This window comes from Rhinatrema bivittatum, chromosome 6 (assembly GCF_901001135.1).
Source record: "Rhinatrema bivittatum chromosome 6, aRhiBiv1.1, whole genome shotgun sequence".
Classification (NCBI taxonomy): domain Eukaryota; kingdom Metazoa; phylum Chordata; class Amphibia; order Gymnophiona; family Rhinatrematidae; genus Rhinatrema; species Rhinatrema bivittatum.
Window position 1 is genome coordinate 135698536 of NC_042620.1, and position 15420 is coordinate 135713955.

Sequence of the window (15420 nt, forward strand, 5' to 3'; positions counted from 1 at the left end):
CCATCTCCATTGCAACTATATCTTTTTTTGATTTGCGGTGACTAGAGCTATTCACAGTATTCAAGGTGCGGTCCCACCATGAAGTGATACAGAGGCATTATGACATTTTTCGTTTTATTAACCATTCCCTTCCTAATAATTCCTAACATTCTGTTTGCTTTTTTGACTGCTGCAGCACACTGAGCTGACAATTTTAAAGTATTATCCACTATGATGCCTAGATCTTTTTCCTGGGTGGTAGCTCCTAATATGGAACTTCACTTTCAATGCATATCCAGCGTAGCTCTCTGCTTCAACGGCAGGGGGGAATGAAGAAAATGGGATCTATATACAGACATCAACCAAGGACTGAATTACATAGTCTGTGTAAACAAATAAGCATGGGTGTAGCTTGGTTATTGTGGCAGTTAATACCCCTAACTAATTAAGCTATTTCACTTAGATGCAGTTCCAACACTGCTCTCTACATTAATGGCAGGGGTGGAAGGGAAATAGAACCAAAAGGTTACTAAGGGCCAAGAGTAACAGATAAGTATGAGGAAAAAAAAAGTGCAAAAACTTGCTGGGCAGACTGGATGGGCTGTTTGGTCTTCTTCTGCCATCATTTCTATGTTTCTAACATTGTTTAACTACAGCAAGGGTTATTTTTCCCTATATACAAAATCTTACACTTGTCCACATTAAATTTCATCTGCCATTTGGATGCCCAATCTTCCAGTCTTGCAAGGTCCTCCTGTAATGTATCACAATCCGCTTGTGATTTAACTACTCTGAATAAGTTTGTATCGTCCGCAAATTTAATAACCTCACTCGTCTTATTCCTTTCCAGATAATTTATAAATAGATTAAAAAAGCACCAGTCCAAGTACAGATCCCTGAGGCACTTCACAGTTTACCCTTTTCCACTGAGACAATTGACCATTTAATTCTACTCTCTGTTTCCTGTCTTTTAACCAGTTTATAATCCACGAGAGGACATCACTTCCTATCCCATGACTTTTTAGTTTTCTTAGAAGCCTCTCATGAGGGACTTTGTCAGATGCCTTCTGAAAATCCAAATACACTACATCTACCTTTATCCACATGTTTATTAACGCCTTCAAAAAAATGAAGCAGGTTTGTTAGGCAAGACTTCCCTTGAGTAAATCCATGTTGACTGTGTTCCATTAAACCATGTCTTTCTATATGCTCTACGATTTTGATCTTTAGAATAGTTTCTACTATTTTTCCCGGCACTGAAGTCAGGCTCAGTTCTATAGTTTCCCAGATTGTCCCTGGAGCCCTTTTTAAATATCTGGATTACATTGGCCACCGTCCAGTCTTCAGGTACAATGGATGATTTTAATGATAGGTTACAAAGACACACCTGTCATTGGTCATAAGGGCCTGGAATGTGGAAAACATGAGGTCTGCTCAACCTACAATGTTCTTGAAATGGCATACAGGTTCTCTGCAGCGGGAATCGGTGCCCGCAGACTGGCATGGCTGCAGGCTTCAGATCTCAGACCAGAGGTTCAGGAGCGACTGGCTGATGTGCTGTGCATGGGAGAGAATCTCTTGAGATAAGGTCAAGGACACGGTGACTTAAATTCGGTACCACCATGTGACCCTGCAACAACTCTCCACTAGCACTCCAGACCCTCTCTCATCTAGGCGGTTAGCTAGGTCAGGGACCAGGAAGTCCTTCTTCTGCCTGAGGAGGTACTATCCTCTGCCGCCCTTTTGCTCCCATCAACTCCAGGGCTCCTATAGCCATTCCAGTCAAGAAAAAGCCCCAGCCAGCGCTTCAGTCAAAACCAGGGACAGGTTTTTACTAGATCGTAGGGAGCATAGCCCAGTCACCCATAGCCAGAGCAATGAATCTACCAGTCGGGGGAAGGCTGTGTTTCTTTGCGAACCATGGCCTAGTGTAACCTCAGATCAGTTCCATCGTCCTCCGAGTATACCGATTGAACTTACTGGATGCCCCAACAAATTGGCTCCGGAGCCCATTTTGGGACCCAGTGGAACATCAGGAGGTACTTGTAGCAGAATTCTCCTCCCTCTTAACGGCCAGAGTGGTCAAACCCATTCCACCAGGCCAAAGAGGGCAAGGATTTTACTCCCAGTACTCCATGATACCAAAGAAAACAGGAGGACTCTGTCCCATCCCAGACCTAAAGGCCTTGAACATATTTATCAAAAAGGAAAAGTTAAATATGGTTTCCCTGGGTATCTTGATCCCTTTTTTGCAGAGAGGGGACTGACTATGCTCCCTAGATTTGAAAGACACGAACACATACATCGAGATCTTCCCAAGTATTTCTGATTCGTGATGGGGAAAAAAGCACTTCCAATATAGTCAGCCCAAGTGTCCTTACGAAATGCCTGGCCGTGGTGGCAGTGCACCTTTGCAGACTGGAAGGTCACATTTTCCTGTATCTGGACAATTGGCTGGTCAAGAGCACTTCTCATAATAACATAAGAAATTGCCATACTGGATCAGACCAAGGGTCCATCAAGCCCAGCTTCCTGTTTCCAACAGAGGCCAAACCAGGCTGACAAGTCCATATGTTTGACCATCCGGGTGTTGGATACACTAGGGTTAGTCGTAAACTACCCCAAGTCCCATCTCAACCTTTCACCTCAATCTGACTTTATCGAAGCTCTGCTAGGCATGGCTCAGGCCAAGGCCTTCCTGCCTTGACAGTGGACTAACAACCTGATGACCATCGCAGCAGACATTTAACAAAGCCAGCATAAGAACACAAGAACATACCATACTGGGTCAGACCAAGGGTCCATCAAGCCCAGCATCCTGATTCCAACAGTGACCAATCCAGGCCAAAAGAACCTGGCAAGTACCCAAAAACTAAGTCTATCCCATGCTACTGTTGCTAGTAATAGTAGTGGCTATTTTCTAAGTCAATTAATAGCAGGTAATGGACTTCTCCAAGAACTTATCCAATCCTTTTTTAAACCCAGCTACACTAACTGCACTAACCACATCCCCTGGCAACAAATTCCAGAGTTTAATTGTGCGTTCAGTGGAAAAGAACTTTCTCCGATTAGTTTTAAATGTGCCACATGCTACTTCATAGAGTGCCCCCTAGTCCTTCTATTATCTGAAAGAGTAAATAACCAATTCACATTTACCCGTTCTAGACCTCTCATGATATTAAACACCTCTATCATATCCCCCCCTCAGCTGTCTCTTCTCCAGGCTGAACACTCCTAACCTCTTTAGTCTTTCCTCATAGGGGAGCTGTTCCATCCCCTTTATCATTTTGGTTGCCCTTCTCTGTACCTTCTCTATTGCAACTATATCTTTTTTGAGATGCGGCGACCAGAATTGTACACAATATTCAAGGTACAGTGTCACCTTGGAGCGATACAGAGGCATTATGACATTTTTCCGTTTTATTCACAATTCCCTTTCTAATAATTCCCAACATTGTTTGCTTTTTTGACTGCCACCACACAATGAACCAACTATTTCAATGTTTTATCCACTATAATGCCTAGATCTCTTTCTTGGGTGGTAGCTCCTAATATGGAACCTAACATTGTGTAACTATAGCATGGGTTATTTTTCCCTATATGCATCACCTTGCACTTATCCAAATTAAATTTCATCTGCCATTTGGATGCCCAGTTTTCTAGTCTCACAAGGTCTTCCTGCAATTCATCACAATCCACTTGTGATTTAACTACTCTGAATAATTTTGTATCATCTGTAAATTTTATTACCTCACCCATCATATTCCTTTCCAGATCAATTATAAATATATTGGAAAGCATGGGTCCCAGTACAGATCCCTGAGGCACTCCACTACCCACTCCCCTCCACTCAGAAAATTGTCCATTTAATCCTACTGTGTTTCCTGTCTTTTAGCCAGTTTGTTATCCACGAAAGGACATCGCCACCTATCCCATGACTTTTTACTTTTCCTAGAAGCCTCTCAATAGGAACCTTGTCAAATGCCTTCTGAAAATCCAAATACACTACATCTACCAGTTCACCTTTATCTACATGTTTATTAACACCTTCAAAAAAGTGAAGCAGACTTGTGAGGCAAGACTTGCCTTGGGTAAAGCCAATCTGTCTTTGTTCCATTAAACCATGTCTTTCTATATGTTCTGTGATTTTGATATTTAGAACAATTTCCACTATTTTTCCTGGCACTGAAGTCAGGTTAATTGATCTGTAGTTTCCCAGATCGCATCTGGAGCCCATTTTAAATATTGGGGTTACTTTAGCAACCCTGCAGTCTTCTGGTACAATAGATTATTTTAATGATAGGTTACAACTCAACTTGGCACATGTTGAGGCTGTTGGGCCATATGGCTGCGACAGTTCATATCACTGCCTTGGCACGTTTGCATATGCAAAAGACCCAGTGGTGTCAGGCTATGTAGAACCTCCAGGATTGCATCTGAGTCACCTCGTCTCTCCGGGACTCTGTCCTGGTGGCGAGTAATTTCAAATGTGGAACGGTGGTCCTCCTTCCATAGTCCCCCCTACCCAAATTGTCCTAACCACAGATGTGTCCACACTAGGTTGGAGAGCTCAGCATTTTGGGGTTTATGATCCACCCAGGAACGTCTTTATCAAATCAACTTCCTGGAGCTCTGGCCAATCAGGTACACGCTAGGGTCTTTCAGAGATTGGCTGACCAACAAAATTGTCCTGATCCAGGCACCCAAATAGCAGTGTGGTATATCAGCAAGCAGGGGGTACAGGACCGTATCTCCTGCGCCAGGAAGCGGGCCTGGTATGGTTAAGGGCCCTATCCCACAGGATGGTGGTCAGGTCCATATAACTGGCTGGAACGAAGAACGTGATAGAGGACAGACTGAGTCATGCCTTCATACCCCACAAATGGTCTCTGGACCAAGAGGTCATGAATTGGATCTTCCACCTCTGGAGGAAGCCTGGATGTGGATCTTTTCGCAGCACTTTGGAACAGGAAGATTCCTCGGTTCTGCTCCCTGTACAGGACATGTGGCAAACCAGCCCTCAGTGCCCTCACCCTGCATTGGGGCAAGGGTCTTCTATATGAGTATCCTCTATCTTCACTGGTAGCGAAACACTTTTGAAGCTTTGCAAGGACAAAGGGATTATGATCCTCATAACTCCTCATTGGCCGAGACAGGTCTGGTTTCCACTCCTCAGGGAGATGTCCAGCCGGAAACTGATCAGACCGGGGACTTCCCCAGATCTCATTACACAGGATTGAGTCAGGTTGTGACATCCCAACCTCCAGGCCCTGTTGCTCACAGCCTGGATGTTGAGAGTTTGATATTGTCTCTTGGAGGTTGTGTCTTGGGTCGTATTGGCTTCTAGAAAGCCTTCCAGTAGAAAGTACTGTGGACGGAAGTGGAGGAAGTTTACTGTGTGGTGTGAGCAGAAGGCTCTAGACCCATTTTCCTACTCCCCACAAAAACTGCTTGATTACCTTCTACACCTATCGAAGGCTGGACAGGAGACCAAATCCAAAGTTCAACTAAGTGCAATTGGCACATGCCACCATGCTGTAGATGGTACACCCATCTCTATAGTATGTTTCATGTGGGGCCTGGTTCAGTTGAAGCCACCTCTAAAGCCTCCCTCTGTGATGGGACCTCAGCATGATGTTAGCTCAGCTGATGAAAGCTCCCTTTGAATTGCTGCATTCCTGTGGCCTGAAGTACCTGACCTGGTGGTGGTCACTTCAGCATGTAGGGGTCAGTGTGCTCCAGGCCTTAGTGACTCATTCACTTTACACTACATTTTTTCATGATAGCGTGGTGTTAACATGCACACCCTAAATTCCTGCCTAAGGAGGTGTCTGACTTCCATCTTAACCAGTCCATCACCCTGCCAACATTCTTTCCCAGGGGCCCATTCGCACCAAGGCGAACAAAACTATGCATGGTTTGTACTACAAAAGAGCCTTAGCCTTTTATCTGGAGTGGACAGAAGCCCATAGAGGATCCACCCAACTTTTTTTTTTTTTTTGATAGGAATAAGTTGGGTATTGCTGTTGCCACACTTTCTAATTGGCTAGCAGACTGCATCTTCTTCTGTTATGCCCAGGCGGGATTGCATCTCTGGGGCCATGTCAAGGCTCACTCTGTTCAAATCATGATAGTGTCAGTGGCCTACTTGCAAGCAGTTTCTATGGAGGAGATCTGCAGAGCTGCAATGTGGAATTATCTCCACACATTCACATCTCATTATTATTTGGATCGGGATGACCAGCGCAGCAGTAAGTTTGGCCAATATGTCCTTTGTAACTTATTTGAGGTGTAGAACCCAACTCTATTACTGCCTAGGGCCTTGGCACCTATATTGGGTGCTTTGTTGGTCCCCTTTTCTGTTGGGTGCAGCCTGTAGCTAGCAGTTCACCCATGTGTGAGGACTACCATCATGCTTGTCCTCGGAGAAAGCAGAGTTGCTTACCTGTAACAGGTGTCCTCTCAGGACTGCAGGATATTAGTCCTCGTGAAGCCCACTTGCCACTCTAAGGAGTTGGGTTTCTACTATGTGGGTTTCTTTTCCTTTTCTTTTATCCTTGAATTCTATATTATAAGACTGAAGAGGACTCTGCATGAGCGTGTGGTATAGTGCATGTCTGAGCATGCTCAATGAGGCTCAGTCAAAGTTCTAGAAACTGACATAAGTTTTCCGTGCCAGGCTCCATCCGATGTTACCCATGTGTGAGGACTAACATCCTGCTGTCCTCTGAGAATAATTGTTACAGGAGATCAACTCTATCTCCCTGTTTTTCCTGTTTTACTCTTTTAGCTTTTATTATGGAAATTGTACCCTACAAAGGTTTGGTTTTGGTTTTTTTTATTCAATAAAAAAAGAAATGTAATCAAATTTTATTAAATTTTGCTAATGACAATAAATCTTTCCATCTGGTGAAAGATTAATGTAAAATAATATCCAAGTCATAATGTCTTATCCCAAGGAAGTACTTTTCTGCTATGATTTCAGGTTAGGTTCTTATTTGATAAATCTTGATGTGATTTTTTTCGACTGCTACTGAATTTTTTTACTAGTTAAACTTGATATGGTGTGTTGTATATGCACCAAAAAAATCAAGAAACCTGATTTCTTAAAAACGAAGTCACAAGGCATTCTGCTTTTAATAAAACTTTTGAATCTCCTCACAGATAGAAGACATGGATGACATAACGGATATTGATTTAAGCAGATTTGTTCCTCAAGATGTAGATGAGACTGGCATTACGGTGGCTAGTCTGGAGAGATTCAGCACTTATATTTCTTCTACAGAAAAAGATGGTAAGTTTACTTCCTAAATTCGGCGTCTAGTTTTTCAACTAGCATTGTTATAAAAGGGGGTAAAATGGGATTGCGATGGCAAACAAAACATCTAGTATTGAGTGGAATGACTGCAGATATTTGCTTCATAGTGTTACTGCTAAACAATTTGCACACGGGGAAGAGAATGAATTAGAAATGGATGTTATTGAAATGCTTCAGAGCTACCAGTTGTAGCTTATCTGATTGAAGTTTATACTTTTTATTATTAGTTTCTCTGTGAACTGAAGTAGTAATGTATTGATCTGATTCTCTTCACAATATCAGATGGATTCAAAATAAGTCCAAGTAGAAAAACATCTTTCCAGAACATACCCAGATCAGTTCAGACCAGTGATTTATGCATTCCTACCAGCAGATGGAGGCAGAGAACAAAACTTTGAGGCACTGCTACATAACACAATGTGCCACCTGCATTCCCTCAGTATTTCTCTGTCTCCAGCAGATGGTAGGGATGCATACCTGCAATCCTGACTAACCTGGAGTTGGAAAATTGGGAGCTGCTCCTCCAGGTGCCAGGTTCCTTAGTAGGCCATCCCTCGAGTTGGATACCCCTGGCTGTAGATGCCTGTGGATTCTGGGGCCCTTCATAGCCAGGAGACTGGCTCCCTCTTCGTTCCCCAAGGACCCCTCCTCTCCACCACTGGCACCCTCGGGGAAGTATCCCTTTAAGGGGGTTTTCCTTTTGGTTGTTTTTTTCTATTAGTAAAGCTTTTGTTTAAAAAAAAAACCAAACTTTTCTCTTGGTTTTGCATGTGGAGGGACAGCCAGTAGAGCCAGCCTGTGGTGCAGGACCGGGGCAGACAACTTTGGTGAGTGCCGGGTCGCTGAGGGAGTGGTGCCTGCCGGCGTTCTGTGTGTGTGGGGAGGGGGGTTTCCCAACGGGACCTAATCGCTCCGGCGTGTCACGGCTTATCTTTGCTTCGGGCGGCTATTGCCGTTTTTAGCCACCCGTTTGCGGACTGCCTCCGTTCTGACCGCACAATTCAGAGGTCTTTACCAGTGGGGATTTCTCTTGTGGCCCGCTGCGATTTCGGGCTGTTTGGAGCCCCTTTCGCGCCTGTGTGTGCTTCCCCCACTGCAAACCTTCCCACACCCTATTAGGGGTTGTGTGACGACAAGGCCTAGTTTTAGCCACATGGTGCAACCTTCCCCGGAGCAGCAAGCGCTTCAGCATAGTGGTCGGGGATGTCGGATAAACCGGGGGTAGAGCCCTGTAGGGCCTGCGGTACCTGGTCTGCCCACCTCAATTCCTGTTCCCTGCGTGCTGGCTGTGCTTTGGAGGGGGTGGAACCTTCCGCTAAGGGTCCTAAGATCCGGAGGCCCTCTTGGTCTTACGGGCCCAAGGTGGGGACCCCTGTCCTTGCTGTTCGTGAGGGGGATCGCAATTAGGGGGTTCCAACTCCCAGTGACTCTGACTCTCCTCCTCTCTCAACTGCGGTGCAGTTTCGTGAAGATGGTTTTGAGGAGGGGCAGTTTCTGAGCCTAGTAGGCCTGAGGGAGTTACTGAGGGCTTGGGGGTTTTTTCTCCAGAATTTATTTTGCTGATGCACGAGGCCTTTCTGGCAAGGAAGGCAGCTAAGTTGGCGGGCCTGGAAGACCTCTCCTTCGGCCTCCAGAGACCTCAAGTATCTGCAGGGGCATCCTCAGCATGACCAGAATTGCATCGCAGGTTACGGGCCATACGTACAGATCAGCCTGAGAGATCTGGAGGACTCTGACCCGCAAGATGAGGGAGCATTTTCTCCGGCTGCGGACCAGAATCCAGACTTGGATGGGAGCAAGGATGAACTGGACCTCGCAGATGCTGTCGGCACGGATGGGGATGGACCCCTGGGTGGTGCGCTTATTTAAGAAGGAAGAGCTCTGGCTGCTTATTCCTCAGGTGTTGGAGGAATTCGGTGTTAAGCTGACTCAGGAGGATCTGGACAATGATGAGGGTGTTAACCCGGTTCTTGAGGGTCTGCGGGGTCCTCCCAGTGCCTTTCCAATTCCGAAGAAGATCCAGAAGCTCATTAATGGGGAGTGGGATTCCCCAGAAGCAGGCTTGAAGGTTGGAAGGGCCATGGCTAAGCTGTATCTCCTGTTGGAAGAGCACTTGGATCGCCTTAAAATGCCGACTGTTGATGCGGCAGTGTCTGCAGTGACCAAGAAGACTGATTCTGGTAGCGGGGCAGCTCCCCTCAAGGATATCCAGGATCATAAGCTGGAGGTTCAATTGAAGCGCATGTTTGAGGTGTCAGCATTGAGTTTCTAGGCAGCGGTGTGCGCTAGTATGATGTAGCATGCTTCTTTCTGCTGGATCCAGAAGCTGCAGGAGCAGGTGTCTCTGGGGGTGCTGTCCCCCCACTTAGGCAGCCCATCTGGAGACAGGGGTGGCCTATGTGGCAGATGCCTTATATGATTTGGTGTGCACCACGGCTAGAAGAATAGTCTCAGTGGTAGCAGCCTGGCGACTTTTATGGCTGTGTAATTGGTCAGCGGACATATGGTCTAAGTTGTGTATCCTTCCCTTTAAGGGAAAGCTTCTCTTTGGGGAGGACCTGGACCAGCTCATGAAGTCCTTGGGGGAAACCATGGGCTGTCGGCTGCCGGAAGATAAGGGTATCAAAAGTTTTCCCGCTCAGCCTCGCTTTTGAGAATTGAGGAGGTTTTGGGCCGATAGAGACTTCTTTTCCGTGGGGAAAAAACAATCATCGAATCATCAGTGTTCCTTTCGAGGGGTTGGCCAGTCCTCCAGAGGTGGCTCTGAGTAGGAAGCCCAAGCCAGTAAATCATCCCAATGAGGCCATGGGCACCCACTCCTTGGTGGCAGTAGGGGGTAGGTTGTACTGTTTTGTTTTTTTCGAGGAGTGGGTCAAGATTACCTCAGACTGGTAGGTTCTGTAGGTGGTAAGGGAGGGTTAAGCTTTAGAATTTTCTCACCCTCTCAGTGACGCCTTCCTGGAGTGGCATTGTTCTTCTCAAAGCAAACGAGACGCGATGGAAGGAACTTTGTGCGGGTTGATAAGCTTGGAAGCCATCCTCCTGGTTCCTCTGGATGAGCAGGGGCAGGGAAGGTATTCCATCTACTTTGTGGTGCCAAAGAAGGAGGGCACCTTACGTCCTATCTTGGACTTGCAGAAGGTGAACTTGAGCTTGCGGGTGCCACGATTCCGGATGGAGACTGTGCGTACGGTGATTGCAGCCATTAGCAAGGGAGAGTTTCTGGCATCCTTGGACCTCACCGAGGCTTATTTGCATATCGCTATCCGAAAGGAACACCAGAAGTTTCTGCGATTCAAGGTGCTGGGTCAGCATTTTCAGTTTCAGACCCTTCCCTTTGGTCTGACCACGGCTTCTCGAACCTTCACAAAAATGATGGTGGTGGTATCCGTGGCCTTGAGATGGGAAGGGGTGTTGGTTCACCCATACCTGGATGACTGGCTCATCTAGGCGAAGAAGGAAGGAGGAGTGTGATCATTTGGTGCAGTGAGTGAGACTGCTTCTGTACTCCCTGGGTTGGGTGATCAATGTGGCAAAAAGCCATCTGGTTCCATTTCAATCTCTGGAATATCTGGGAGCGTGCTTAGATACCCAGCAGGGCAAGGTATTTCAGACAGCGGACAGAGTGGCGAAATTGTAGGCGCAACTTTCCCGCTTGTTGCATCTTCCAGTCCCAAAAGTCTGGAATTACCTGTAGGTCCTGGGATCCATGGCATTGATGTTGGATCTGGTTCCGTGGGCATTTGCCCATATGCAACCGCTACAGAGGGTATTGTTGTCTCGCTGGAATCCGATGTCGGAAGAGTATTATGTACCCCTGCCTCTGATGCGGGATGCCAGGTCCAGCCTGGCATGGTGGCTGTCTTGGCCCAATTTGGTCAAGGGAATGGCTCTCGAAGTTCCAGATTGAGTGGTGCTGCCCATGGATGCCAGCCTTAAAGAGTTGCAATGCTCTAGCCTTTTCATTCAAGGCTCACAGTAGGCTGAGCCGGAGCCAAGGGCAGTTCTATAATGAGGCAAGGTGAGGCAGCTGCTTCAGGTGGCAAACTTTGTAAGCTGCAAAAACTGCCCCTTCCCCCCCCCCCCCCCAGCTCCTCTAGCGACTGCTTCACCCTGCTGCTAAAACACAAAGGACCCACGCAGAATTCCCCCCTGCGCAGCCGTGAGCGGAGCACATCTCGTTCGCATCGAAGATAAAGATGGTGCTGGTTCCCAGGTCAGCGAATGTGAGGGTGTTGTGTGTGTCGTGTTGGTTTCCGGGTGAGTGAGTGTGAGGGGGTTGTGTGTGTCGTGTTGGTTTCCGGGTGAGTGAGTGTGAGGGGGTGTGGTGTTAGCGCCTCCTCCTCTGGGGCTTTGCAGGAGCAGATGGCATTGGTCAGGAGAAGTCGCTGAGCTGCTGCCCAGCTCGCTGTTGACTGCCTGCCTCAGGGAGGAGCTGAAGAATCTTTGGTGGCCTTTCTGGTGGAGCACGCATGGATAGGCTCTGGCTTGGGCTAAGTGTGTGTGTGCGTTGTGCCCCTCATGCAGCCAGAGTGAGGAGCCGGTGGGGGTAGATCTGCCTGGTAAATGGACTCTTTTTTTTTTTTTTTTTTTCTCCGTGGGACTGAGCAGCAGCTGACCACCCCCCCTACCCCATCCAGCTCCCAGGGGGTCGAGGGAGGAGATGCTGCCGCTGCTCCTCCGCCTCGTCATGGCAGGGGATGGTGGCCAAGATCCTGGCACCTGGAGCCCAGTGCTGGCTGCAAGAGAAGGGGAGAATCAGCACAGTCACTCGTTGCCTTTCTACTGCCCCAGGTCTGGGAAGAGGGAGCACTCGCACTGCGTGCTCGGTGTCTGCACCACCTCCTCTTGGTCCTCTCGTCTCTGTGTAACTTCGCTCCAACTAAAATCTGCAGCCGCTATGTTTGGCTAAAAGTTAAAAACAACAAGAATTGTAAAGAAAGAGGCATGTGAACTTTCTGCCGCTCCGGCGTGCACAGGGGCTGCCCTTGAGCTCGGTTTGTCCTGATGCCATGGGGCTAGTGTGGGGTTAATCTGTCAGCAGCAGCGCCACGTGAAAGCGGCCGCCTGCAGAGGTGTTGTTATATTGGGGGGGGGGGATATGGATAGCGCAGCTCCCAGCTGAGCGGAAGGCAACAGGTTGCTGCATGTGATTGCCACGCCTCCCAGGAAGTTGGCTAAGCAGCAAACAGGCCCTATCCCCCCAGGCAAGAAACTCCTCGGGGAGGGGGAGAAGCACCAAAAGCGAAGGCCATGGTGAGAGTGAATATATGTAGAGGGGTATGAATGTGTGTGTGTGTGTGATTGCAAGCTGGGGGGGGGGGGGTGTGAGAGCATGTGAGGGTGCTCGGGTGTGGGAGCCAAAAATAGGGAACCTATGGGGGGCAGGGGGTGGGTGCCATCTCATCCCTCGCCTCAGGCAGCAGATTGCCTTGAGCCGGCCCTGGTTGGAGCATCAATTGACACTGGGCCAGTGGGAGGTAAGACTATTGTTTCCCTCTAGCTCAGAATTAGGAATATTTGAGGGTTTCCTGTAGAGCAGAAGTGTGGGGCCTTTTTTGATCAGCTGGGTAGGAGGGGACTCTATTCATCAATTAAAGGAGGGGCTCTCTTTTTGATTAGTGAGTCTTTGTTTTCAAAATGGGAGAGAATTGTGGGGTTATACCTGATTTTCTTTATTCCCTCCTCTCCATCAGCAGGGGTATAGGGAATTTGTTCTCTAAATATGTACTTGGTGTAAAGGGTGGAGGTGGTGGGTGGAAGGGGAGGGTCAAGTACATGGCCCCTCTCCACTGGTAAAGTGCTAATGTGACAGATTGGTGCATTAGTAGTTTATTATTGCCTCTGACAACTGCATTTAAAACACTAAAAGAACACTCTAAATGTATCCTACTCTGAGGGGTCTTTGTCCATAGCATATTGAGATCATTAATATGTACTTGTTTAGCATATGTTGGTGTATTAACATGTACTTTGCCAGTATATGAGAAACAGTGTGCTGTTTTGTTTTTTCTAAGGTGAAGGGTGGCCTTTGTGCATAGCACATTAATTAACGCACATGTAGTACATTGGCCTCATAGTTTAATCTTCTCTGCATGGTCAGAATAGGAGTTTTTGAGTTCAACTTCAGAAAAACTTGCATTGCTAAGGAAGGAAAAGGAACGAAGGGAACAACTATCTCCACTGGAGTTTAGAGCAGATAAGAAATAACATCAAGCAGTATAACAAATATAATTAATTAAAATCCAGTTTATTTTTAATGAGACCCTGCAGGAAATCACCATCTGAAATTCTGATCATTTGCTCCTACTCACATACAGGCCGATACAGTGGAGCGCACTGTTAACCTGCATTTGGACGCACGTTTTCGACGCGCTAGCTTTACCCCTAATTCAGTAAGGGGTAATAGCGCGTCGAAAACACGCGTCCAACCCCCCCCCAAACTAATAGCGCCCGCAACATGCAGATGCATGTTGATGGCGCTATTGGTTATTCCCGCACGATACAGAAAGTAAAATGTGCAGCCAAGCCGCACATTTTACTTTCAGAAATTAACGCCTGGCAGAAATTAAGGCTGGCGTTAATTTCTGCCGACGCCGGGGAAATGTGTGCACCCTCCGACTTAATGTTATGGCGATATTAAGTCGGAGGCCCCAAAAGTAAAAAAAAAAAAAAAAAATTAAAAATCGGCCCGCAGGTCGGAAGACGGACGCTCAATTATGCCGGCGTCCGGTTTCCGAGCTTGTGGCTGTCAGCAAGTTTGAGAACCGACGCCGGTAAAATTGAGCGTCGGCTGTCAAACCCGCTAACAGCCGCCACTCCTGTCAAAAAGGAGGAGCTAGGGACGCGCTAGTGTCCCTAGCGCCTCCTTTTACCGTGGGCCCTAATTTGCATAGGCCACCCTCCTGAATCGTACACCCAGGAGAGTAGCCCGCGCATTTTTCTGAATCGGCCTGATAGTAAACTGTCCATTACTGTTCTGGTACTCCCACCTCTCAAACCTGTGCAGGCACCACTTGTTTCGTAATTAATCATTTTATTTTGGCATTTATGTAGCATGTTACACTGCAGTGCTTCACAGCAAATTACATTCAGGTGCAATAAGTCCCTGTCCCAAAGAGTTTACAGTGTAAATCACAGAAGGTAAAGCCACTAGCCCAAGGCCAGGAATTGTATATAAAATAGATCTACCACATATAACTGCAAAAATGCACTCTTAGGACCTGATTCACTAAGGGTTTTTCCTATAGACACAAAATGGAAGAGAAGCCTTAATGAATCTATCCCTTGGGTGGCAGATTTTGAAAGCTGGGGAAGGGTCATATTTTTTTCCTACTTGTACAGAATTCTAAGAAGCCTTTGAAGAAATTAGAATTGAGACCCAGAAAGAGCTAATGTTTACAGGCTACTAAAGGGGAGCTTTGATTTCAAGATATAAATCGGTCGTTAGTCCAAATGCTTGGTTATGGAATCTGCTTTTGAGAACTGAAGAAATGTTTTCTTAAATGTCAATTTGTTGTACCTTAAATTAGACAATTTAATTTTGCAAATGGAAAACATTTGTGTTCATTTACCTGACTAATTAAAAAAAAATTATACATGAAAACTATGGAGGTAATTTTCAAAAGCATTACATGTGTAAAGGTGACATGACATATAGCAATTTTCAAAAGTCTATATTTTGAAAATTCAACCCTATGGAGTGAATTTTCAAAGGAGTTACACACGAAAATGTAGCAGTTTTTCAAAAGTCTTTCTTTTTACAAGCATAAAACCCAAGTTTATGTGCATAAAACCTTCTGAAAATTACCTCCTAAATATTTAATAAAATCCAAGTAATAAAGATGGAACTGGATCAAAGGCTGAGTATTTGTTTCTTAGCTGTTGGCTCTTCTCAGGCTGGTGGGGGGACTAGAAAGCTGCTGTAATTTAAAGGCAAGCAAGTCTGGTTTCCTTTGTTTACCCCACTGTTAAATCCTAACTAAGGGCCCAATTTACCATCTTGTGGTTCAGAAAAATGTTGATGACTGTTCTGTTTATCATTGATCTGATACTACCCTAGGGTGGTGTTACCAGTATTCTCAACATTCTCAATCCTTTCCATGATGTGGTGCGGTAAGAAT

General features: G+C 46.4%; 1 protein-coding gene across 2 annotated transcripts in view; it reads left to right on the plus strand.

Moving 5' to 3' along the window:
- Nucleotides 1–15420, plus strand: part of ZC3H15 (zinc finger CCCH-type containing 15) — a 99738-nt gene that overhangs the window by 77670 nt on the left and 6648 nt on the right. For both annotated transcript variants that reach the window (XM_029605957.1, XM_029605958.1), the window contains one exon: nucleotides 7144–7273. In XM_029605957.1, the coding sequence (XP_029461817.1) occupies nucleotides 7144–7273 (130 nt within the window). The remainder of the gene's footprint in view (nucleotides 1–7143; nucleotides 7274–15420) is intronic.